The sequence below is a fragment of the Manduca sexta genome, chromosome 14 (genome assembly GCF_014839805.1).
Source record: "Manduca sexta isolate Smith_Timp_Sample1 chromosome 14, JHU_Msex_v1.0, whole genome shotgun sequence".
Lineage (NCBI taxonomy): Eukaryota > Metazoa > Arthropoda > Insecta > Lepidoptera > Sphingidae > Manduca > Manduca sexta.
The window spans coordinates 14,175,035-14,201,534 of record NC_051128.1 but is presented as its reverse complement, the minus strand read 5'-3'; the positions used below and the strand labels follow the sequence as shown (position 1 = coordinate 14,201,534).

At 33.8% G+C, this 26,500-nt stretch overlaps 3 protein-coding genes across 3 annotated transcripts in view; all 3 read right to left on the bottom strand.

Moving 5' to 3' along the window:
• LOC119189303 (muscle-specific protein 20-like) overlaps nucleotides 1–19,649 on the bottom strand; it is a 32,504-nt gene extending 12,855 nt beyond the window's left edge. The window contains exon 1 of the mRNA XM_037438492.1: nucleotides 19,638–19,649. Coding sequence (XP_037294389.1) covers nucleotides 19,638–19,649 — 12 coding nt within the window. The remainder of the gene's footprint in view (nucleotides 1–19,637) is intronic.
• On the bottom strand, nucleotides 19,586–21,128 carry LOC119189250. The gene is made up of 2 exons (XM_037438388.1): nucleotides 20,254–21,128; nucleotides 19,586–20,180 (listed from the first exon to the last, which is right to left on the bottom strand). The coding sequence occupies exons 1-2, from the start codon at nucleotides 21,112–21,114 to the stop codon at nucleotides 19,815–19,817; spliced, it is 1,227 nt and encodes a 408-aa protein (XP_037294285.1). The 5' UTR covers nucleotides 21,115–21,128; the 3' UTR covers nucleotides 19,586–19,814.
• An 87-nt stretch (nucleotides 21,129–21,215) lies between these two features.
• On the bottom strand, nucleotides 21,216–21,895 carry LOC119189302. Its single transcript, XM_037438491.1, has 2 exons — nucleotides 21,437–21,895; nucleotides 21,216–21,354 (listed from the first exon to the last, which is right to left on the bottom strand). The coding sequence occupies exons 1-2, from the start codon at nucleotides 21,733–21,735 to the stop codon at nucleotides 21,216–21,218; spliced, it is 438 nt and encodes a 145-aa protein (XP_037294388.1). The 5' UTR covers nucleotides 21,736–21,895.
• Between the last annotated feature and the right edge of the window lie 4,605 nt (nucleotides 21,896–26,500).

Below are 26,500 nucleotides of genomic sequence, written 5' to 3'. Positions count from 1 at the left end.
ATCACCGACACACAGAAAACACATTTACAGCTAAAGTTAAGCCGGTAGCTCCATCATGAAATTTTGTTTTCAATTTTATTACATATTATTGATGAGCACCACGAATGGACTTTGGATAATTCATCCCCAGAGGATTAAATCCCACAGCTAGTCTTTAGTAAAAATATTTCATGATATGTAAAATTCACTGCGTGAAATCCATAAGCCGTACGCGTGATGCTAATTGAACTAACAACAATACGAAATCCTATTGCAGAGTGCGGATGCAAATTCGATGCTTCGATGGCTAGCATGTCCCTGTCTCGGCCTATTAGAATTTATCTTTAATGATTTAATACAATCACGAGCTCAGTAACGCAGCGGACTGTCAGATCGCCGTAACTTCCAGCACGAACCACGGATTAACTGACGCCAAATTGAGTTGCAAATGCATCAGAAACGCATCTCGTATCCATTAGTGGATTAGCAATAAGGACTGACAGTTTGTCTCTCAATGTTTTGGTTGTCTGAATAATTATTTAAAATTAATATTATGCGCTTGAGGTGAAATTGTAAAGACCATAAGTCAGATATCGTTCATAGAATTTGGAAAGTATTTTTAGTTGAGCGTCTTGGATTAGGCACGTTGTGATTTAGAGTCTTAACCTCCGGTAGTAAAGGAGGCCCATTCTCTGCATTGGACTGGAGCTGGACACAAGGGACAAATGGACTATTATTGTAATATTATATTGCACATACTGAATTTACGGTCACAAACAATACCAAAGTAAATATACCTTGCAAAACTGGCTACGAATTTCGCCGGTGCGGCGGGAACAAGGAGTAATGTCAATATTTATTTATGAGGTATGAATTGAATGTATTCAGGCACGGGACAAATACTTGTATAAAACTGAAGTACGAGATTGAGCACGAATACGTCGAGTTTCTGGGTTAGAATCCCGAGTTGGGCCAACAATAATAGTGACTGGACTGTGACTGCCTCTTAAAAATTAGATATTGGCGATGTGATACCCCGTGCCTCAACAAGCACATAAAGCCGTTAGTCCTGCGCCTGATCTCTCTCCGGTCATGTAGGATTACCGTCTCACCGTATTACGAGAGTAAAGGATCAGACGGTGCATCTGTGTATTGCGGCACACTCTTGTGCACTATAATATCTCCTGCGTACCTGGCTGATCCTCGCTAATATTTGTCGCCGTGGCCGAAATTCGGCTAGGAGGTATTCATTCATTCATTTCTTCTTCTTCTCTTATGCCATTTTATCTATTCCATTTATTCTTCTCTTATGCCTTTTGTATTCCCTTAAATTAATGTTAGGAATGTCAATTTTCTTTCTCTATATCCGGTTCCAGACATATTTACAGTCATTTTTAGGTTGACCTGAGCAAATCTTAAATGTCATTTTGATGTAATAAAACAGCAATGCAAAAACCACACACCATTTTCATTCCAAACCGAGTAAAAAAATCTTGAAAATTACAGCAAATACAATTATTCTAAAATTAAATCGAATTTTACTCGTAGATACCGCGCCATAATTGCAAACTTCGTTTAGTTAACTTTGCTGTGATGGTGAAGGCTTCTGATTATTTGATTTCTCAACTAGAGTAACTGAGATTATGAGATTCAATGTGCGTGGAACTATAATTCACACCATTAGAGAATAGCAAGTCGATTTCATTTAACTATGTTAAATCGCTATTAAAAATATTTAAGCCTATTTGAAGAAGTTTAAAGACAAAAGTGCTTATGCCAATCCTTAATATTATTTAAAAAAAATTACGTAATATATTAGCCTTTAGGGGTAGTGTAGCTTATGCGTGACGATGGCCAAATGCGGAAATTAGAGATGTATTTTAATGTACTGCCTAATTACTTCACCTGTATATTTTTGCAATCCCGTAGAATATTTAAGCATGTCAATTTCCCGTCTATTTTTATTGTTGAAACGAGAAATAATTATAATTTAAAGTGGTTCAAACGACAGAACTCGAAAAGACTAAATACGTACATCAACTAAAAAAAAACAAAAAAAATTAACATCCTGGTAAAAAATGCTAAAAGGACTTTTAATTTAAAAACAGAAAATAATTCCTATACATTTATCTTAATTGAACATAAATGAGTGTAATGATGAATGTTGACTGGTTTTTGGCAAAGTTAAAAGCCACATAAAAGGTTAGTGTGCTAATTGATATTGCGGTTACCGCATTGTCTGTGTAAATTAGATTAAATCTCAATGAAATGCTCATAGATTAGATACAAAATACAATAAAGGACTATTAACGTATGTTAACGTCTATTATCAACGTATATTATTTATTTTAATTATTGCTACATCATTCCATTATTTTCTGACAAACCATTTATAGAAAACAACGTCGTCAAAAGATCAGTCCAAGTGCAAATTTTATACGACTCAAAGAGCTGTTTATTTCGCGCGTAGCAAAATCTCTCCGTTCGTATCAGCGCATTCTTGGAACGACTAAGTGGCGGAATTTTTCTGAACAATCTCAAAAGGTAGATTGCGTCTAATAAACTTTTTCACGTCGCTATGAAACTCAATAATGAAGCTATTGAAGTATTTCTTGTAAAATTGCATCGCGGAATTTAATTTCAAATTGTAAACTCAGACGTTCCACCTTGTTATACGATTCTCTGAGTTGTAACATTTGATCGACGTCCGTGTACTGTGCATAATTATTTGAACGAAATGGAGTCCTCTAAGTTGTTTTTTCTTTGTCACCATATTAGATGCGGATATTTTTCACTCACATAATCTTGACTTCAAAATATAAATTTTGTTACATTTTCATATCTGGTTTAAAAGCATTTGCTCGTGCCTTCGCCCGCGTGTCAAAGATTTTTCGAAATAAAAGTCCCGCTATTGTAAGGTTTGAAAGAAAATAAAATGCAGATGTTAATAAATTATTATATTTAGTTTATAAACCCCAACACTCTGATCGTTATTCATATAGATTTATTAATTGAGCTATCAACCTTTGATACTTTGGCAGCACAGCAACATAAAAAATAACGGTCAGAGTGATGGCAGTTACAACTTGACATTTAAAAAAATATATAATACGTAAAAAGAATGGCGAGAGTCTGAACGGGAGAAGGAATGGTCGTTATGTTGAAATAGTTTATCAAGTTTGTCTCTAAGCCAGATTGGCAATTTATGTTAAAATATATAAGTGCAATATAATTAAATACTTATTAATAGTGCTGGTGTGGTTTCATTATTGGAATTTCATTAGTGGAACGGTTAGACTGCTATTACACTATAGATATATTTATCGACATAAAAGTGACCTTCTTTGGGTCTTTAAGTATCTCCATATCAAGTTTCATAAAACCGTTCGGTAATTTTTGAGTTTACCGATTTCAGGCCGACAAGTAGATGCGGCAAGGGACTTTATTTTATAAAATCTAAAGATTTTAAATTTTAATATTTTCCTTGTTTCACTTGTGGGTATTCTTTTTAACTTTGTCTCACATACACGAGTGTTATATATTAAGTAATCTTCGAAGCCATCAAACTTGTAATTACTTTCACTGGCAAGAGTTTTTAGAGAGTAATCAAACATTTTATTTATGAAAAGATGTACTTATGTATTATTTTCAATATTAGTATTTGTATTCTTTACAAATATAATGAATTAATGAGATATTCTATTAATCAAATAGGACCGCCTATTACGAGTTCACTGCGACACAACATTAAAAACTGCTACGAACAAAGCGTGCTTTACATTTTAATATAAACACATTTATGCTTTGCATGCTTCGCAATACCCTTTTGTCGGATGTCAAAAAACGAGCGTGTCGGAAGCACTCATTCAATCTCGTGTCATCAACAAAGCGGGTACGTATACCGTGAGCCCTTTACGTAGCGTTTACAGGCTACTTCAATATCGGCTGCCCGAGGCTAGGATGCATCTGACGGTAGCCATGGCAACGGCCGGGGTTCGCCCGGGCCGCCAGCTCCCCGTAATGCACCTCAACAACGCTAAATTAAATTTATGTACCTGCAAAAAAATTCATACCTCTCTGTGAGGGGAAACTATTTTGTTTTGCGACTTCCGACGTGTTTTGGTTGTTTTGTTATCTCGTGGATTTGTTTGTGAATGTTTTCGAGTTTTGGAAATATGGAAAGGGAATTTCAAACTACAGTCATTCAGATTTATTGTTTGAAGTGTTTCAAAATAAATGTTTTGTAATCGGTCTAAAATATTACATACTTGAATTTTAAAGAACCTAATATTAAATAGGTAAGTAGTATTTTTATAACGTCATTCGTCACTTTATCCTTGGGGAAGTCTCTTTTCAGACTTTCAAACTGATATAGTCATGGGTTCTATTTCAAGATCCCCATCAAACTTATATAATTGTAAGTACTTAAAGTATCAAAGTACGAGCCGAAGTATATAAGTAATCTTATTTTAATAAAACCAGTGATTAAATAAACAGACAGATCTATCTATTTTCTTTGTATCTTCTAAAACGGAATGTACTTTTGGATAGACTTTAGTGATCAGTTCAAAATGCATTCCAGAGATGAAAGAATTCAATATGTGAAGTATGCCATGTCACAGACTATCCGTTGAATTTCATTTCAATCTATTCAGCCTTTATCGGGTTAGGTTTTCATTTTTATTGGCAACATTCAGGAGAGACTTTTATTGGCTTATAACTGACGCTGATTTAAGACCAACTATTATGACTAAAAAAGGAGGATGTTCTAGGTTCCAATGTATGTATTTTTGATTTACATTCAATGGTATTATTAACCTTAAGTTACATTATAAAGTTATAAATTGATAACTATTTATATTGTAATGGATGTAAATAAAAAGACGCTTAATTACATGGGTGTGTTATATATTTTTATTTTATTTCAAGAAAAATATATTAATATAATCTGTATACAATAGTTGGCAGAAACACCCAAACAAGCTCCGCTTGTATCTACTTGCCGTAATACAGATTACAACTAAAGTAATGAGCCGCATGAAGGATACATTGCAATTTTTAGTTCTTAAATATGAATGTTATTTTAATTAAATATTTTTTTTTTTTCAATGACAGGTATTAATGAGTTTGAAAGAAGTTTATTTTTTTCTCGCATTCTTAACTATTTTTGAATATGTAAGTGTGTAGTTCAATTTTAAAAATAAATTTTACTGCAGTTTAATGTACTTACCTACCAAGTATATTATGCGCGTAGGTGTAAAAGGTTATGTAAACATAGAACAATCATTCTTGTTAATGGTAGTGAGGATATATTGTTTGTATACAGTTATGTAGACTAATAAAATATATATTATATATCCACGTGTATTGGTTCATGTTCTTAAATATTCCATATGTTTTATTTAAATTTGTGATGACATAATGGTTTCTTATGTTTACGCGAATGTTAGACATTACATAAAATTGAATTATTTTTCGGATTGTATTGCGGTTTTAATATTTTACTTTTTCTCCCTACGTTTCGATGACTTTGCAGCCTTCATGGTGACGAGAGGACTGAGATGTTGGTCATCCGCAAAGTCAAAGTAACAATCACTACCTACATTTTACAATTATACAACTTTTTACATTTTAACTGTTGATGGTCCAATCTACGCAGATGACTTCAAGACACTGTTAGCTCATTGAATAAAATGACAATGACATTGAATAAAAGTCATTATTAAACGTGGCTATTTGATTACACTTACTTCAAAGTAATACATTTTTGTATTATTGATTCAGTTTACACTTAGGTATGACGTATTCTCCTCATGTATAAAAACAATAATTTCAATATCAATAACATCGTAATAACTTAATAACATAGAAGGTTTACTAGCGAAATCACAGGTAATATTGCACATTTTTCTACAATGTACAATGTCGTCTACATTACCGAGGCTTATTGGCACTTGTCATGGCTCAGGAATGATGTAGGGAACGTATCCTGCATAACAGTGTTAAGAACGAATATTGCAATCTCAATTTGAAGTATCTCTCGGCGTAATATCTAGGTAGTGTTATTTGATTTTATACATCGAGCACTAACTTCGGTTTATTTCAAAAATGTATGTTTTAGTACTTTTAGTTTTTGAAAAGAATTACTTCAAGGTTAATTTATTTAGGATTGCAAACAGAGTTTACAATGATAATTTCCAAACATATCACACATTCATAACAAACAAATTACACCGGTCAACACGATTTTTGAGTCTGGCTCCTGAATGTGAAATTTTGGTTTCTCCTATGTTACAAATAAATAAAAAAATAACTGTTCCGATCAAAGTTTGCTTTTGTAGAAACTAGAGCAATTTTACTGAGTTTCAAAAAACACATACAAATTTTTATACTTTCTCTGTAATTTTATTTGAAATTACGATAAAAAAAAGTTTTTATTGAACATCAAAGTCTTTTTTATACAAGAATTATGACTAATAATAGCAAACAAATAGAAAATAACAAAAAATCGTGTTCAAAAATGTTTTTTTTAATGGACCTTTAATGTTTGTGTGCGTATTAATCCCCAAATGTAATCTCCCATCATACTCTCGTTCTACTGCCCTTGGTAATGTCGTTCAAAGTCCATCACATCTTGGTAAAAACGTGCTCCATGCTCCTCTGAATAGGCACCCATATTATCTTTAAATTTGTCCAGGTGAGCATGTAGCATATGGAGTTTAGGGGACATTCTGCAGCCCATCAATTTAAAACTTTCAAGCATAGTTTCAATGAACTCTTCATAATTGTCGACTTTGTGATTTCTAAAAAAACAATTGACTACTGCTTTCAGACGCTTCCAGGATTATTTTTCATAAGCAATAAGGAATTTTGTGAAATCATCGCTGCTTATTATTTGTTTTATTTGTGGTCCAACGAAAATACCTGTTTTAACTTTAGCTTCAGATAATTTGGGAAAAAATCTCTTTAAATATTCAATAGCTTCAGAATTATGATCTAGAGCTTACACAAATTGCTTCATTAGCCCAACCTTTATATGTAACGGTAGCATCAATATTTATTTAGGTTCTACTATTGGTTTCACTTTCACATTATATTTTCCAATTTGAAATTAACACAAGCACCGTGAGGCACCCATTTCTTATCTTGATTCCGTATTTTGAGGTTATAATAAGCGTCATAGGCTTCGCAATACTTCAAAATCGTTGCCAAAGCAAATTTTTTGCTTCTTAGTTTAATAAATTCACCGCAAATAAAACAGAATTAATCAACATTCTGTTTACACTTTCTTGGTGCCATTTTCTAACCAAGTACGACATAAAAGTCGGTTGTTACAACTCAAATATACTTTCTTTTAAATAGTAATAGACTAGTAAACACTCACTACTGCCGTTCAGACATAATTCACAATTTGCAATTAAAATGATCAAAATGCTACCGCTTATTGCTCATAAGAATCAATAAAAATCTTCAAAACGTACTTATCAACATAAATCAGACAAAAGCAAACTTTACGAGTTAAAAATGGATATCCGAGTGTTTTTCGATGTTTGGAATCAGAATTTAAGCATTAGAACAGAAACACAAAAAAAAATTTTTTTTTTGTCGACCTGTGTTATTGCAACTCTGATTTTATGCACAACTTGAGCCACATAGCAATTATACAAAAGCAAAATGAAACCGGAGCAAAAAAAACTAAAAAATAAAAACGGAAAACCGTTAAAGTTTATAAATATTAGTTTTTGTGGTTTAAGGTTTGTGTGCTATCATCACACCCAGTTACAGTAATATGTGGGGCAGAAAATTATCTCTAAGGTTGGCTGAGATATAATGCCTTCGCCATTAAGTTTTGCCTATATACATTTGTGTATAAAGTGCATAAGTAAATTAATAGATAATAACAGCTTAAAGATTTACACGTGAAATTGTCATTTTTTATTTTTTTATTTTATTGCTTCGAGTGACGACACAAGTTTGCCGTTCGCCTGATGGCAATCCGCCCATAAACAGTAGAAACACCAACCAACACCTTGAATCACAAAGTATTGTTTGGTACCTACTCAGGCGGACTCTCGCATAATATGAGAGACCTACCACCAATTATTGTGTCTAATTAAATAATATTTTTGTGTTTTACGGTGAATACGGGTTTGTTCCAATAATCATCACGTTTAAACAAACTAAAAATTCATATTATAATAGTCTAGATACTATATTACAAATCAAACAATTGATTATATAACCAATAAACATCACGTTTAAACAAACTAAAAATTCATATTATAATAGTCTAGATACCATATTACAAATCAAACAATTGATTATATAACCAATAAACATCACGTTTAAACAAACTAAAAATTCATATTATAATAGTCTAGATACTATATTACAAATCAAACAATTGATTATATAACCAATAAACATCACGTTTAAACAAACTAAAAATTCATATTATAATAGTCTAGATACTATATTACAAATCAAACAATTGATTATATAACCAATAAACATCACGTTTAAACAAACTAAAAATTCATATTATAATAGTCTAGATACCATATTACAAATCAAACAATTGATTATATAACCAATAAACATCACGTTTAAACAAACTAAAAATCCAGGTTAATATTATAATAGTCTAGATATTATATCACAAATCGAACAATTAAGTATATTAAGTTAAAGGTATTACATACTCTATCGCTGTGCTGACAAAATAAAATTTTAAATACATCAAATCCAAAACGGAGCAAAAATAACAATCCGAGATTTCGAATTTAGGTTGTTTTTTATTTAGTTAATATTTGCTTTGTATCTGCTATTATTAATACTTGACATTGGCAAAATAATCGATAGATAAACGTTGTAAGCTGTAATATAAAGGAAAAAGAAAATATTATAAATTATGTTTGCGTCCACCAACAACAATTACGAGAATAATTTTTATAGTAACATCTACAAAAAAAAAACTGTAGAGCTATATACAATAAAATTAATTTATTTTTATGTATAGCTACATAATAGTAACATTTTATTTATAGCTATATATAATATATGATATTTATTATATTGTTAATTACAAAGGATAAGAAATTAAAAAAAATACATATCTGATTTGTCTTCTTTTTAATCAACTTAGTAAGACTACGAAAATATCTTCACAGACATCTCGTAGTTTAACTAGAGAAATAATCTATTTCCGGAAAACTTTTGACTCTCAAAGGGCTTTCATGTTTTAGAATGATCTCTATAGAATGCAGAACGGAACTCCTTTGCGAGAACCTTATTTGTTAATTAAGAACGCGATAAAGTTCAACTTCTTAGAACCGGAGGTTAAAGACTTCGTAGACTCAACTATAAAATAAAAAGGTTTTAAATGCATTTATTTTTCATTTATTTGCCAAGCTCTAAGGAACTGAACGACAGCGCACGTAATAACTGTAAAATAAAATATCCGGTCGGAGACTCCCGTCGGCTTCGCGCTGTAAATGTTGGTCCAATGTTGGCCCGAGCATTTGAACAAACTACTGTGCGCTTGGCGAACCACAGTTGCTGAAAGACAGAATTTCAATAGAAAGCTACTAAGTAATGCTTTAAAATATGTTATTAATTATGTAAGACGAAAGGGTAGTTTTTCTTTACTAAACTTGTTTTCATATATGTATAATATAATATTAATAGCAGCTCTATAATATATACTGTCTCATTGCTGGACTGCTGGGCCTCCGCTCCTACTGAGAGGAGTTAGGTCTTAGGCCACCACGCTGGCGTAAAACCGATTAGCAAACATCACAAAGCCCTCAGGTATGCAGGTTTCTTCATGATGTTCTTCACCGTTACAGCAAGCAATAGTGCACAAAGAATACATACATAACTTTAGAAAAGTCAAAGGCATGCTCTTGGGATTTGAACCTGCGGACATTGGTCTCGACAGTCCGTTCCACTCCCAACTAGACTGTCGCCGTTGTTTGTTATTGTAAACTTGTTTTTAATACCTTTTTTATATTTTAGTTTTCGGGGTTTTTATCTTTAACAAACATGAGAACCCCAGGGTAACTTGTTAAAATCTAGTATTTATAAAAGATATGTAAAAGTATTCAAAAGAACTATACAAAAAGTAGTGAACACAATGATATTTAGTCTAATTATATTGGCACATTTACATAAAAAAAACTATGATTAGAGAAAAAATATTAATAGAAATTACTCTACGAGACTCCTAATCCATAAAACAAATTCTGTCAGAGCAAGATATCTGAACTTATCCAGTTATGTATAAAGCTAATTAGTTTAAGAGCTTGGTGGATAGTTATTAAATAACTATGTGGATATTATATAACTCTCATATTTTGTAATCTGTTTTATTGTGAAGGTAAATCCACCTAACATTTTAACACACACACACATCACGCATTTATCCCCGAAGAGGTACGCAGAGACGCAACCAAGACACCCACTTTTCGCCAAGTGTATTCCAAGATGTGATAGGGGGCGAGCCTATCGCCATATATCGGGCACAAATTCCAGACTCCGAGCTGATACTGAGCAGAAAAACCCAAATATCACTTTGCCCGACCCAGGATTCGAACCCAGGACCTCAGAGCGCTATCGTACCGCGCATGCAGTACAACTACGCCACCAAGGCAGTCCTAACATTTTAAGAAACTTTTAAAACATTTTGGACCTTTCTTAGAACTAAACTGCATTAATTTGTATGAAAATTTTGGTGTTTTGCATCTGATTTATTATTCCATAACTGAAATCAAGTGTAGTAGTCAGTTATTAATAATTTATTTAGTGGAATGTCCTCAGTGACGATATCGCCACCGGCAATGTCTCTAAAACCGGAGAAATTTAGTATTGTATTTTAGTTCTATCTTGAAATTTATTTATAATAAATAGTAATTCATAATAAATTCATTATAAAAAATAATACACAGTCACACCTCTTATCCTCGAAGAGGTAGGCAAAGACGCAACAAATGCATCCACTTTCCGCCGTATGAATCCCGTCCCATGTGTGATGGGAGCGAACTTATCATAATATCGGGCGGAAATTTTTAACTCCAGGCTCATTTTGCCCGAACTTTGCTCGAAACCTCAGACCTGCAATCAAACCATAATACTACTATATTCAAAATGATAAAAACTCAATTCGTTATTTACGTTGGTATGCTATCACAAACATCTAACCATCTTTTCAGACTTTAACAATAATAATATATAGGTATTACGATAACTATAATTCTCAACCTTGCGATTAACCGCAAAACAATTCAATACACAACCCTTCGTCTCCGAAGATTGCAGAATGTTCTAAACTTTTAACCTACCTCGACACGCGTTCGCGGTAATAGTGCGGATATGAAAAATTTACCGCTGTTTGCTCATAAGTTTGTTTGCGATCAAATCCCATAAATTTTCCGTTTAGAATACTTTTGCGTCTTCAGTTTACTAAGAACAGAAATTCTTTCAATTTCTTGTCGATTGCTAGCGGAGTGTTAGAATTTTGTTTATATTTATTTGTCTTTTACAATTCCGTAAAATTTTCTTGAATAAATTTGATGGTACGTGATAAATTGGGAATTCAATACTTATAAGCATTGTGGCTTTTAACCTTTCAATAAATTTAATGGATAATAAGAATGGATAATGATAAATTTGACTAGTGGTAGGTCTCTCATATGTGAGAGTCCATCTCAGTTTATTTCTGCCGCCAAGCAGCAGTGTGTAGTCACTGTTGTGTTCCGGTCTGCAGGACATTGTAGCCAGTGTAACTTCTGGACAAAATGAGCTTTAAAACATCTCACGTCTCAGGATGACGAGCGCAGTGGAATACCAAACAATACTTTGTAATTCAAGGTATTGGATGGTGTTTCTACTGTTTATGGGCGGTCATATCGCTAACCATCATGCGAATAGCAAGCTCGTCTCGTCATTCAAAGCAATAAAAAAAAATGGAGCGTCATGGTTTTGGGCCAGCTATAACTGACTATTAGGTACTTTTCGCAATTAGAAGTGAATTAATATAAAAACTAGAGAATAATAACGTTTATTTCTCTTTATTTTATGGCTCTCTACAACAAAAAACATGGCCAAACATGTAACATAAATAAACACCACCATCCCATTCAGGTCAAAAGGGAAAACAGACCATTTTCACCTCTATTTGTAATCTTGACAATTCGTGGTATTAGTGTTTCATACTTTCTTCTTCATGACATCCGCAACCGGCCTATACATTTTATGCCAACAGCCAATAGTATAACATATTCTTAAATCACCATCCTATGTTCAATACAAACACGGTGACTGTATTGAACATATGAAGCACATACAATCCATAACACTACCTATTCTCATCAATATCAATAATTTAAATCAAGAATTGTATTTTGCAAAATGCAAGTATCATATTAATTTGAAATACAAAGTTTTGTTCGATTCATTGGCTTGGAAGTCAAGATCGTATTACAACCAATTAGAATAAAAAGTTTTGTTTGTGCATCGCAACTTTCCTCGCCTTTCCTGAAGCAGTACAGTTGCAGGGTTCCGTGCAAAGGATTCTCTTGTCTGCAATATAGTATTGTATAGTAAAGCGATGGCATCGCGTGCTGTGACAGAATTCTACGATTACCTCATACCTAGTCTATCAAAATTATAAAGAAGTTTCCTACTGTAAATTATAAATTTTCTTGCAGTGGTATACAAAAAGTAATCGACATAAACTTAAATTACAGTATTAAGAAATCTATTTATTTACGCCATTGATATTTTTTATTTGGAGACAAATAATCAAACGCACAACAAAGTCCGCGTCGTGTTCTTACGATATTAAATACGATGTTGTCATGTAGAATCTAATTATCATTAGAATGGTTCGCAGTCCGCATTTGTATATATAATATTATGCTTTTTCGGGTTCCCTTTTAGAAAAAATCATCCTTCATCACTGGCATGTATTTAAGACTTTGCCATTATTTCATAGTTCCTCAACGTTTCTTACATGTTTTGTTAAAACTAATCTATTGTTCTTACCACAGTTTGAGGTTCAACAAATATATAGCGGTTATTACTTCCAATTTTTTTTATAATATAATCTATGAAATTTTTTAACAAAGTCCACATAAAATAATATTTGTCGTCTTTCTTTTTATCGTAAAATTACTTTATTTATTAGAAAACATATTTTGTACTTATGTCATTATTCACTATATCACAAATAATTGCGAATATTAATCGACGTCTGTCATTCACATTGCCAATAAGTATAACTTTTAATACAATATTTATTACCGATGGAATACTATCACGAAGCTTCTGTACGAATTGTCAAGGACTCTACATTTTAAAACTATAATGGCATATTTTACAATAATATATCTAATATTTATTTATTTACTTCTAACCAATATACTTAGGTATACTTAGGTTCTATTGTGACAAACAACGGGTCATGTGAGCCGGATGTGAGAAGAAGAATTGGCATGGCAAAACGCTATGACCCAACTGAAACACATCTGGGCTGACAGGAACATCTCACGTAAGACAAAAAAACAACTAGTCACCACGCTTGTCTTCTCCATCTTCTTGTACGGCGCGGAAACCTGGACCCTCAAAAAAGCTGAATTCAATTTTAATTTTTCCATTAAATATATTTTTTTTTTATTATTATGCTGATCGTTTGAATTTCACGTAAGTTTATGAACACAAAAAGGGGTTGCAGAGGGTCGGTATGTCTCTCGTATCATCGACGAGCCGACTACTACGTCTGGGAAGGTACAACTAACATAAGAAGCTTAGCTTTTTCGAAATTTTAAACCGCTTATACATTTTTATGTTCACGCCAATATTTTTTTTATTCTAAAAATACAATAGATGTGTTTTACTTTACTTTAGACAAAAAATAAACTGAACATGTATAGGCGATTTGATTTTTTTATTATGTTTAGCTACTGCTGGCTGTATCATCGCACTTTATATTTTGCTGGTAAACAACAGTGTACACTGTACATGCGCTGTTATAATTCGATGTGAAAGAATACGCGTTATTACTGGGAATTATGAGATTTGACATCTTTTTAATACGTGCACGGCAGTGACCCCACTACACCTGATGGTATGCAGTCCGAAAGACTGTCGACTCACGAAAAATGATTACCCGTCGGCAGTCGACACCGTTATGTCGGCCTGTTAGAACCGGATGTACACAGGCTGATCCCGGAACGCGACACACTTACGTAGGCCAATGGCGGGTTTGACACCTTCTGGTGGTCTCTATCCGAGCGCATATAAAATATATCCTACCACCAGCTTTCTTCTTTTCTCTCAGGACGACGAGCGCGGTGCAGTGCTAATTTGTAATTCGAAGTCAAGGTGGTATTACTATTGTATATGAGCTATTATGTAACTTACCATGGAAAGGCATGCTCATCTCGTCGAAAAAAAAATGGCATTCAATATCTATATATCGTAGCAAAATCGCTGGTTGCCAATCGTCAATTCGCAAAATCGCCATTTTGATAATAGAACTGAATGACGAAATATACTATCACTAATTATGGCGTTTTACTCGGATCGTCATTGAGTTGTACTAAAAAATCTTTTGTGATACACAGCCTTGATGACTCCGAACAGCTCACATAATGTATAGGCATGAGTAAAACACATACATGTGGTATGAAAGTGTTTATACGGCTGTGTATGGCCAAAGATAAAGGAAAGAATTCGCAAAGTATAAGTCGCACTCAGCAATCTCGTGTGTATTAGGTAAGAAGTGTTCAATGTTGCATGATTTTGTATTCATAATCATATCGTTGAGGTTTACATTAATCATAAAGTCAAAGTCGTAAGATTTTGTTGGGATGTGTGTAGCGTAAGTTTTATTGTGTAAAGCGCGTATGTAGATCATTAGAAACATCAAGAAATAAAAATCGCATCAATAACGTTGGAAATAAAACACTTCTTTCTATAAAAACATTTATTGCACGACATATAGAGAGAAAAAATATTTTTTTTGGGCCTTAAATCTAAATACTGGTTTTCCAACTAATTTCACTTTTTCAATCTTTTCCGTTGTATTTCTTGTCTAATTAATTTAAATATTTCCAAAATCTAAACCAGTATATTTAACCTACGAATAATAGGGTCTTTGAAATTACTGAATCACATCCAATGCACCATTCCTTCATTTAAATTTAGCTAAGCCTACATTAGGTCCAAGACCAAAATAAATTTAAAATAAATTCTAAATGCCAATATTCCAAATTTTATAAAAAAAAAAACAATACAAAATTTACCATTATTTGTCAATCCAATTAGATATGGCTTTTAGCCAAATATTATTATTATATAATTTGAAATTTCAACGTTATACTCAATTCCAAACCGTGTTTCAACCTTAACAATGCTTCAGTAAATCAATCGCCCTTATACGATTAATTAGACATTTATGAATATTAAAAAACAGCCAGTGGCGGATTTGCCCTAAGGCCTATTAGGCCCGGGCCTAGGGCGGCCAGACGATAAGGGCGGCAAATCAGGCCAAAAAAAGACACAAATGATTATAAGAAATAACTCAAATGCAAAGTCTCTTAATGTATTAAAAGCTCTCGTACCTTATGATTATAACCTTCCTATATCACTATTTTGGGTGCTGAGAAAGGGGCAGCACATGGCCTCGGGCCTAGACCGGCTAGGACTGCAAATCCGCCACTGAAAACAGCTACACAGATTTTGTATCAAGAGACCGCGCTCTCCCGTGGGCTACAAAATTTAGAGCGAAGTTACACTGGGTTACTTAGACCGTTAAATAGTTGCCAATTAAATTGTCCATTACTAGGCCTGGAAGTCGCGATCCCTTCACTACGATTTATTTCTACGTACACACAGAAAGTTTAAACATATTTAATATGGTAACTATTTATTTGTGATTAAATATGACTACTCAGTTTGATTGTTCAAACGAAAAACAATTTAAGTATTTTCAATGTGGATATGTTAATTCTTACACGCAATTCAAAATTACGTTTTGCTCTATCCTAACTTACAAATTGTAATTATTTGCGAAAATATTCCTCGAATACACAAAAATAAGTTCGTTTTGTCTTGTTTTGAATGTTTTAAATTCGTACAGATGCCAAAAATATGTTTGTGATTATTTAATTTTTTTAACCGTTATTTTAAATATTACTTTGACAACGCGTGTATGATCGTTGTAAAAAGTAAACGCTAACTAGTTGAACTATCCAGGTATAATGATATTGATACATCACGATACTTATAACTATTACAAATATTTTAAAATGCATACATATTGCACTAAAATACATATCCATATATCCATGCAAATATATCTGTGTATTTGTTCACAGTGAAACAGCTAAACCAATTCAATAGGACGTCCGTGATGTTTTTTTCGTAAAGAGCGTAAAATTAGGGATAAAAGTTTGCTTGAATATTTAAAAATCTATGGACTATTTTTGATAAAATTTTGAACTGGACAATGGTTATGTATTACATATAGACTTATTATGTACTTAATAATAATAAATTTGGAAACAATATTTATTAAGTAATGTCTTTTAAAACTGTCCCGATGTAACTAATTCAATTTAGCACTCTAATACCAACCTATTAAAACAAATCAATGTAATTCCCACATATAATTAAATAAAAATGCATTCAAATTGAATTAACTACTGTTCATAGCACAAAAATTTTAATTTTACACATCAATATAATTTTATAAGAAATACAATATAAGATATTTTCTTGCATAAAGTAAGTGCGTTCCACACACTTACACGCCATTACCAATCCTCTCACCTTAAGATGTTACAAATTTAATCAATCTATTTCCGATTTTTTTTTTTTTTATTGAATTAAGTATGTCATTCAATCACTGAAATCCCTTAACGTTTAAATATTAGTATCGAATATTAAATACTTATGTATCATGAAGAATAATAGAATTAGGTACATATATGCGCGTGTACTACTGTGAGAATATATCCTCTGCAGAGATTTTTAACTTATTGACTCTATCCCAGGTAGTCACATGTTTGGACTTCGATACAGAAACTTAAGGTTTCTGTTCACTTAAGTTCATCTTTATCTATATGTTTAATCTAATGCCTCATAGTCTTGCTAAATGAAAATTATATTTTGAATAATTTAGTTTAAATGTTCCGAATAAATGAGTCCCTAACTTTGCATATTACTAAATGCCACTTTGTGACGACTTATTCTAAACACTACATGTTAACCTACTTCATCTGACTTAATATAGATCCAGTGATATGAATTCTCATTCAATTCAGAAGAAGACACGCTGTAATGCTGCTATAAGGCGTGGTCAAGAGTCGTTCATTTTCTTTTCCCAAACAAATTAATAGCGCGCAAATATTATTATCAATTACTTATAATATTATCCGTAATCTTATTAATTATTTAATCTTATACAGAGAAGAGGGCGGCATTTAAAAGGGACGTATTAAAATGCGTTAACACGAAACGTTTCAATGCGATTTGACATGATAACCTTCCAATATAGATTTTTATACTTCTGTTTAAAACTATTTATTAAATTTTGTGTTATGATTTATTTCAAGTGTTCAAGAAAACCGCTCTCCCCTACTATTAAAAATTTAGCGGCGGTATACACATGGCGGGTATGCAAAATTAATTGAACCTCATTTTAATCTAAAAACTGAGATCATTTTTTTTGTTTTTTTTATTTTTTAATTTTTATAGTTATTGCTATATTTAAACGGAATCTACGACTATGCAATCTAAAAGCACATATTATGTACAGACTCAATGACGAGTTTAGAACCAGATATCAGCTTATTTTCCTCTAAAATATACGTATATATATGAGTACGTATATTTATTCTACTCAATATGGCACTTACCTATTTACGTTGCGTCTTAGCCACTCGCGGACGCACTTAATTAAAATAAATTGCTGCGCAGACGCCGTTGACTTGATGATCTAACAATTACCTGAAGCTTGTTGCTTATCAATTGTTGGTTTGTAATCAGTTGTTATATCTGTCAGTTTCATGCTGTATAAAAACTTAATTGACAGGTCGTTGCCACCATCTTATCGTGCGTATAGGTCATCAAATAAATTGCGCCTACGCCGGTATAACTTACTCGCTATGATTACATTGGTTTGACCATAAACTAATATACTAGGTATATAACAGCCTATCGCTAGAAACCTAAGGTTCCTATACTACACTAATGTTCTAAGAACCTACAGTTAACAGCACATAGATTTAACCACCAATATCAAAATTATAAATAAATAAATAAATATTAATTTAAAATTTAGGCTGTAAAGCTCATAATAGTAAAGCGTCGTTTTTAAGAAATAATAAGTAATAATTTTGTGCTCAAATCAATATAAATGATAATTTACCCGAATTTTGACATTCTATTATTATACCATTGAGTGACAAGTCACAGTTTTCCGATTGGTAATGAACGCCTGCCTGTTAACAGTAACATGACATAACAAGACAGAACTGCATGACAGTCCACTGCACTTGTCACCCTGAGACATTAGATGTTAAGCCTCAAAATGCCCAGTAATGAAACTGGCTACAATGTCCTTCAACCAGAACACAACATTGCTCGCACAATGGTGCTCACTAGCAGAAATAGACAAAGCGGTGGTACTTCCCCAGACGGACTCTAGCATGAGAGCGACCTACCACCTCGCGTGTGTTAACATAAAATAATTGCAAATGATTTTTAAACCGCGTACAGTTTCGTGATTAAATCTATGTCCTGTTACTATACTAAAAAGCGAATGAATTGCGAAATTATAACAACAACTACACATCAACAGCAGACGTCAGAGTTTTGAACCGTGGTACTGCTGGATGAAACGAAAAATCCATTAATTGACTTTGTGGGACCCCTTCCATCCTACTTCGTTTCCTAATACCTATTAATGCGGAAGCATTAAGCAATAGCCTAAAAATTTTATGAGAAGGCTTGGCCTCTAATATTAAAAAAAAAAATCACCCACACTAATGGAATATTCATAGAAGCATCAAAGAAACGAAATCATTTATTGTCAACCAACATGTCACCCGTCATCTCTTCTAAATCATTAATTAATTAAGGACCTAATATAGATTATTAACACTAAATTGTTTGCGTAAAAGCGTAAGCAGGGCCATTAATGCCTTATTATTGGTAGGATTCTAGCGATTATTGCATGAAAGCAGCGCGTGATATATTTTAAAGGGGCTTCTAAGACAAAATGTTTACTCCTGTTTTATCGTGGTACAAGGATGAGGAATGGGAAGAGGGTGGGAGATTCGGAATGGATTCATTTTTATATTTATAATTTTCCGTATTATCGTTTTATTTTCTATATTTTGGACGAAATATATAAATAAAATAAATATATATATACGCACCTTAGGAGTATGCCGCGTCTGTAGCTCTGTATCGTGTAGATTTCAGAAAAGTTGACCTCACGCCAGTATCACCCAAAAATGCCGATTATCTACTCTGATGGCATTACTTCCGAGTAATCATATTATATATATTATTTGACCGGACACCTCGGTCCCTATTCGTCCCACGCTGGGCGCCAACAGAAACAAATACTCAAAAGCCCCTTTATTTACCAGAATAATCATATTTCCTAAATTTAATTATTTCCATATGTTGCACTACAAAGCATACTATTATCTGAGAAACACTTCGATGTTCGAAGTTTCTAGATAAATCTACTCAATATCACACTGAAGTCCTGCGCTTATCATCTACACTCTAATGTTAGAAGACGAAAACTAACTGCTAGTTTACATAATGTTGTGGCTGTTTGGCCCAACATTTTGATTCCGAGGGCCCGTGTAGTTAGGCATGCGCATATTATTCCTTTGTACCTGCATGCGGAGGTAGCTCTGTTGGTCAGTTGGAGGCATAACCTGAACGGACAGCGGCACGCCATTCACATAAGGAACTTGAACATTCTGTCTAACTTCTGGACCGTTACGGGGGTAGTTCCAAGAATTTCCTACATTATCATGATATTGGCAATGGAGCGGTGGTTCACGCATGAACTGCACCTGCGGATACGGTTGCATCATCATTCTTGCACCTGCGTTGTAATATGGCATTGGAGTTTCCACTGGAATTTCACCTTGCACGTGATATGGTTGAGGGCACTGAAAACAATTGAGATTATTAACAAAAATACATACATTTATATAATATAATTTACGTAAGAACTTATATTACCGGATTTTGATGGTTTATGTACTCCATATGCTGTGAAGGGTGTGAATTGGAGTAGCTTGTCTCTAACTGTACGACTTTAGTTGTTTGTGTATAATGGGGTTCGTTGTTGTAAGTTACCAGGGTCGCGGATGATGCTCTCGGACTTATGCGTTGTGCACGTAATGTTGGCTTCTTCACCACCGGACCACTTTGAGAATCTGTTGCATTTGCCATATCCCCGCTATCCGTGTCATCGTGTAGAGGAACGGCAGGCACAGAACTTCTGCGTTTGCGAACATTAACATTCCTGGGGCTGGTTTCTGATACTTCTGGAGTAAGACTATTTTCGTCTAATTTCAGTGATCTAGACAAGTCTTGGAACACTGAACCAAATATTTTCTCAAACATGCATCTCAAATACGCTATTTTGGATCGTTCAGCTTTGAGTGCGGACTGGGACACGTTTAGAACAACTTTAGTATTATAGGCAATTATCTCTTTATTATATAGGCTACATGCCTCAACAACCTGCATAAATTGTTCCCGCATCATTCCTTTCATATCAATATTTGGAGTAGCGTCTGCGTTAGTTGCCTCATTGTTCCTTTCCATTTCCGCAAAGGCGGCCTGCAACTGCTCCAAGGTAATATTTTTCGATGTTATATAATCAATTAACTTTTTATAACTTTCGTTTATTATTATAACATCGTCAGTTTGAACTTCCATGTTAGTACCATTTCGTTTATTATGGAAGTCGATTGCAGTATCACTAGTGCTGGCAGAATTATGACATGAATAAGCGTATTTTGTACGCTCCGGTGGTGCTGCCAAAGGCAAACGGTGTTTAATACACGTTGCCCTTTCGGCATTAGTATCATCCATTCGCGACTGTTCAGAATTATTATTTGATCTTCACCTACAGGTATCTCCATAATATCATAGGTCCGGATTGGACAATCGGTTCGGATACTCGTAAGCTCCTATTAAATTCTTTTAGTTATTTCGTTATAAGCGACCTCTACGTCTTTCGGATCAGGGGCCATATTATCACTAACGTTGCGAACACTTGCTAGGCTACTGATAGGTCTCACGCGCAAACCAGTACCGTTAACTCGGTTGTATCTGCAATTAATAATGTTTTGAAAAGGACTTGTTAACTCGTTTCAACTAACTGATTTAAAGAAATACATTATGAGTTACTTACAGATTTACAGGCAGCGAGACAGGCAGCGATTGTGGTGGGGCCGCAGCTTCAGCGTTAGAAGTTTCTTCGTTAATAATCGCGACATCAACTTCATTTATCCGCATAAGACCAGCTATGGTACGTGGTCGGGGCTCCATGAAGTCCTTATGATTTCTTTTGGTCGTCTTAATCTCCCACTTAAGCTTTTTTAGAAGCCAATGGTGTTTATTTAAATCTTGAAGAATTCTGTAATTTTTATTGTCTTCTTCGGAATTAGAGCTATTCGCCTGGCGCGCTCTTCTTAAAAGACTACATCGCATGACTTCAGTAACTTAATAAAAGTGAACACTGACAAGCGATTTCCCAATGTTCACTTTTCAAAATTGCAGTTCACCTTCCTAACCGGACTTAGAACTCTCGAATTAATTTTAAAGTTTAGTCAGCAGTAAGACCAGAGTGGAAGCGGCCACCCTGGGTGAGTTGTCGACGACGACTGCCGACGGTGTCTGGGGCCGGTCGCGTGTTGAGCCGCTACAGGGCGAAGGAAGGTACGCGCGGTTTTGCCGCCCAATCCGAAGCCGGTGCGCGCGCATCTGCCGCCCGGACCCTTTGTCCAACTTTTAAGTTTACTTAGTAATATCAGGAACCTGGCCAGTTCATATAACTATATTATATTCAGCTACTGCGTACCTCATTTTGTGAGGGCCACGTACTATTACCACGGCCCAGGAATAAAGGAATGCAACAATAGCACCACGATAACAGTAATGCAACTGACGTATTTAATATATCAAAATTAAGTTTTTATTAAAATAAATCTCTTTTCCGACTTTCAACTACACCCAACTGATACCGTATTGTTCGACTGAACAAAGACTTACGACTGTCACCATTTCAGTAGCCTCGATTGCCATCGTTCAATGATAGCGGAATACGTGGCTCTTTTACATATTATTTTTAGAATAAAATGTAGCCGGTATTTTGTTGTTGAGAAATTGCAATGTGTGATAAGTAATAATTTACAAAAATATTCGTTACACCAGAGTTGCAGACAATAAACTAATTTATTTATCACGATAAGTGTATTCAATAACTACTTAGTACTAATGCTTCCTTGTCCTTCGACTAACACAATATTTTCTTCCTGCTTCTTCTAACAATGAGCATATCAAACCATCAAACTGTATAAAATAAATAATAATATCAGCCCTGTATTATATACTTGCCCACTGCTGAGCACGGGCCTCTACTACTGAGAGGGATTAGGCCTTAGTCCACCACGCTGGGTAAACAAACTGTATACTCGTATGTAATATAACAACTAGTATTGAAGTTTGCAAGTCGCATATGAATTATATAAAAGTTTAGATAGTATCTATGTTCGACGTTTAAAACAAAAACAGTGTATTTCATATTATGCGATTAAATTTATGCTGGAACTGAGGAGAATCAAACTGCCTCACGCGTTATGTCGTGGCGTAGTTTCCATCGCACATTACTCACTAATAAACGCATAAGTGCAAACGTCGCAACGGCCTGAAATCATTTCTAATGCTTCATATTTGAGGATCGACAGTTCCTTCGTGCGTATTGTGTTTTAGTTCATATTTGATAAAAGATGCATCCCATATATTCATATTCCTAAATCGCGAATTTTCATTGCACCTAGTAAAAGATATTAAAATGTGTGAAATTATTGGTAGATATTTAGGTAACTTAATAAGACTGACTAACCTAAGTATTATGGGCGGGAGCAGTACATATCCTCTAGAGATTGTCTTTCAGTACAACGTATTTTAAGTCATTCTTCATAGTATGGCAAGGTTTTTAACATAGTCCAAAAAATGACAATCGAAGCTATGAAATCTTCCATATTTATCATTTGCACTCATGTTACAAACTATATAATAAAATATCATTACATGTAATACTAATTGGTTGTAAACACTATTTACTGGCATGTACCATCAAATAAGTGTAATCACCATCGGTGCAGTGACGGTATAGTACAGAGACCTAACAAACTATTCTGTTTAATGGCTTCGGTATAGTATGGTCACTTTAAAAATCTGGATTTACTATAAAGAGATAATATGGCCCGGTTACGGAATGAGGAATTCGCATCTATCATTTCCTGCTAATTTCCACGGGATATATTATAACAAATGGTCTATAAATACAATGTCCAGTCATAAATGGATTCAACCTTAAAATGAAATACTTCTTAGTACGTACTCAATGCCTATACCTACTATAATTGTCGAGGCGAAGTTTGTTTGAAAGTTTGGATGTTGTGGGTAATCTCAAATACGCAATGCCGCAAGAAATAGTTATGAAACGGACTTGTGAAAACCTCATTTTATAATATAAGCTATTTTTAAATCTACACCCCTCTGCTATAAAATTTCATCAAATTGGAAACAATGCAAAAAACATTTTAAAATAATACTGAAATGTTTGTCTTGATTATATAACATGCAATTAAAACTAAAAATGTTATTTCCTTTTGTATGTAACTGTTTATTTAGATATTTTTGAAAAGAGAAACTTATTTGATTAATATTATTATTGTGGTTATAATATACGCTTAAAAATAACATTCAGAGCCGTATCAGCAAAGAAAACATGACCTTCATAAAGTTTTCTTAGTTATTAGTTTGAAATAAACGGCTAGTGTCTCGAAACTTGCAGGCAGCCGACGGAAACAGGGCGTGCGGGCCGGCGGCATTTCGAGGTGCTGAATATTATACTTATAATATTGTTATCTACAGTCCATGGATAAGTTTAAAATTTTCGCATTATGTAAATGAGTCATATTTTAATAATGTATAGTTAATAAAAGTTTATATTATCAAAAATCTAATTACTTGTAGGTACTTTTAAAACATTTCCCCAGCCGGCAATCAGCTTGTGTTATAATGTATTTTTAAAAAAAAGAAACGATGATGATTATTGACACTATAATTAGCTGCTTTATTGTGACGTGCATTTATATCCCGATTATTTTAAAAAATAAATATTACATTATAAATCTTGTATTGAATCTTCTGAACATTCAGAATATCGATTCATAAAATATTTAAAATCATTCACATGCGGCGGAGTTGGCATTTTTTTTGGAACTAGTGTACCAATTAGGGGGTCTAAAACAGCAATTCTAATAGTAAATACAGTAAGTTGTTAACAAAGGTGTTGAGTGAATCGTAAAACGATAGAACGGGTTAGTTCCCGCAAAGGGGAATATGCAAATATTTGTTTCGGTAATAGCCTAGTGGGAATCAGAAGTGCCGAGACGAGGTTGAGGGTTTACACCAACTCCCAACGCACACCTAACTTTTCAAAGTTACGTATGTATTCTTGTTAATTATTGTTCGTTTTGACGGCGATAATACATATCTAATTGAGAATTCTTCATAGATTTAAAGCACATACAATTTCAAGGCTGTACATATTATTGGAAGGCAATATAAATTTACACACATCCCTATTCTTTGTCTATGTTATTTTTGATTGTCATTGTCTGTGGCCTTTCCACTTTCTCTTTTAGCCTCTTCCCTAAAACTATGTATACATATCGTGTTGAATAAATTAAAGCTTCCAAAAGGTTTTTGTTATTATTAAAATAAGAAAATCCAAACCTTTACACATATAACGGCTTGATAGGCTTTAATATTTACAAAATACTTATTCAGTAGCGGTAGTGATAGAGAGGCCAATGCCCAACTGTGGGACTATACTTATAGGGGACAGCCCTGATTTTATTATCTACTAGCTTCAGTCCGCTCATCCACCCGCGTGATTTCCGGGATAAAAGGCGAGCTATATATTTTCCCGGGATAAAAAGTAGCCTATGTCCTTCCCAGGGATTCAGACCATTTCCATACCAAATTTCATCGAAAATGGTTCAATGATTCAACCGTAAAGAAGCCAAAAGAGTAAAACGATTATTTTCGCATTTTAATACAAGTAAAGCGAATCCTTTGAATTTAAAAAACACGATGGCATATTACAAGTGCTAGCTCAGTTTTAAATGTGTTTTAATAAATGATACGATTATAAATCTTAATAAGGTTCATCATTATCTATACTTCTCTAGTTTCGCGAATCCCATTTAGTTGCGTCGTGAGTTTTCGAATAGATGGCATTTATTTTGTTCAAACTACATTAAAAGTAACATTAAAATTTATTTGTGGTCATTTTATTCGCAATCCTATTGAATTTCTGCTCAGCGTCAGTATTCTGACACGTTGCACTCCTGCCTAACCCTTAGGGATAGAGGCGCGATGTGTGATTGTCTTATTTGTAACGTTATCATGACATAATAATAACATCAACCCTGTATTTTATTATGTAACGGTATACTATACTACTGCTGGGCACGGGGCTCTTCTAGTGAGAGGGCTTTAGGGCTCCACCACACGGGTTGGCAAACTTCGCATGCCTTCGAAATTCTTATGGAAAACTTTTTTACCTTCAGCGTTCCAGCAAACAATAATTCGCAAATACACAAAAAAATTAAGGATGCGTGCCCTTGGGTTTAGAACTTGCGGTCATTCGTCTCGGCAGTCCTTTCCACTCCTAGGCTATCGCGGTTTCACGGCATATGTATTATTAGAAAATATCTGAGGCGTCGCCCTAATCGGTGCTCGCCGAAACTTCGGATGCAAAGGCATTGCAAATACTGCACTTGTTTTTGGAGCGAACATTTCCATAAAATTTTGTTTGTTTGAAGTTACGTTGCTACAATTGGTTCGCCAAAATTCGTACGATTACCAATTATAAAACCGATTACATTAAATTACCAAAATAATGAAAAACAACACCCAGTAAAATATTTATTGTAAAAATAGCGTCAAAATATAATTTATCACAAGAATAGCATCAAAATAACATTCACCTTAAAAATAATATCAATAACAATCTCAAATATATCTTAAAAACAACTTTTAAAAAGTCTTTATAGCCATTAACCAATTTTCCAGCACCATTAACTCTAATGCACAAGGTGTCAATCAAATTGTTTCTGAGCTTATAGTTTTCATTCATCTTAATTATTGGGAGTCGACTGCCATTACTTCTTAACAT

Bases quoted from the DNA above. Each gene is read 5' to 3' on its own strand.
- LOC119189250 (XM_037438388.1), bottom strand. From the start codon at position 21,114: ATGGATGATACTAATGCCGAAAGGGCAACGTGTATTAAACACCGTTTG. The intron at 20,181-20,253 runs GTAATATAAGTT...AATTGTTTTCAG, and splicing joins ACATAAACCATCAAAATCCG to TGCCCTCAACCATATCACGT.
- LOC119189302 (XM_037438491.1), bottom strand. From the start codon at position 21,735: ATGCGATGTAGTCTTTTAAGAAGAGCGCGCCAGGCGAATAGCTCTAAT. The intron at 21,355-21,436 runs GTAAGTAACTCA...TATTAATTGCAG, and splicing joins GTCTCGCTGCCTGTAAATCT to ATACAACCGAGTTAACGGTA.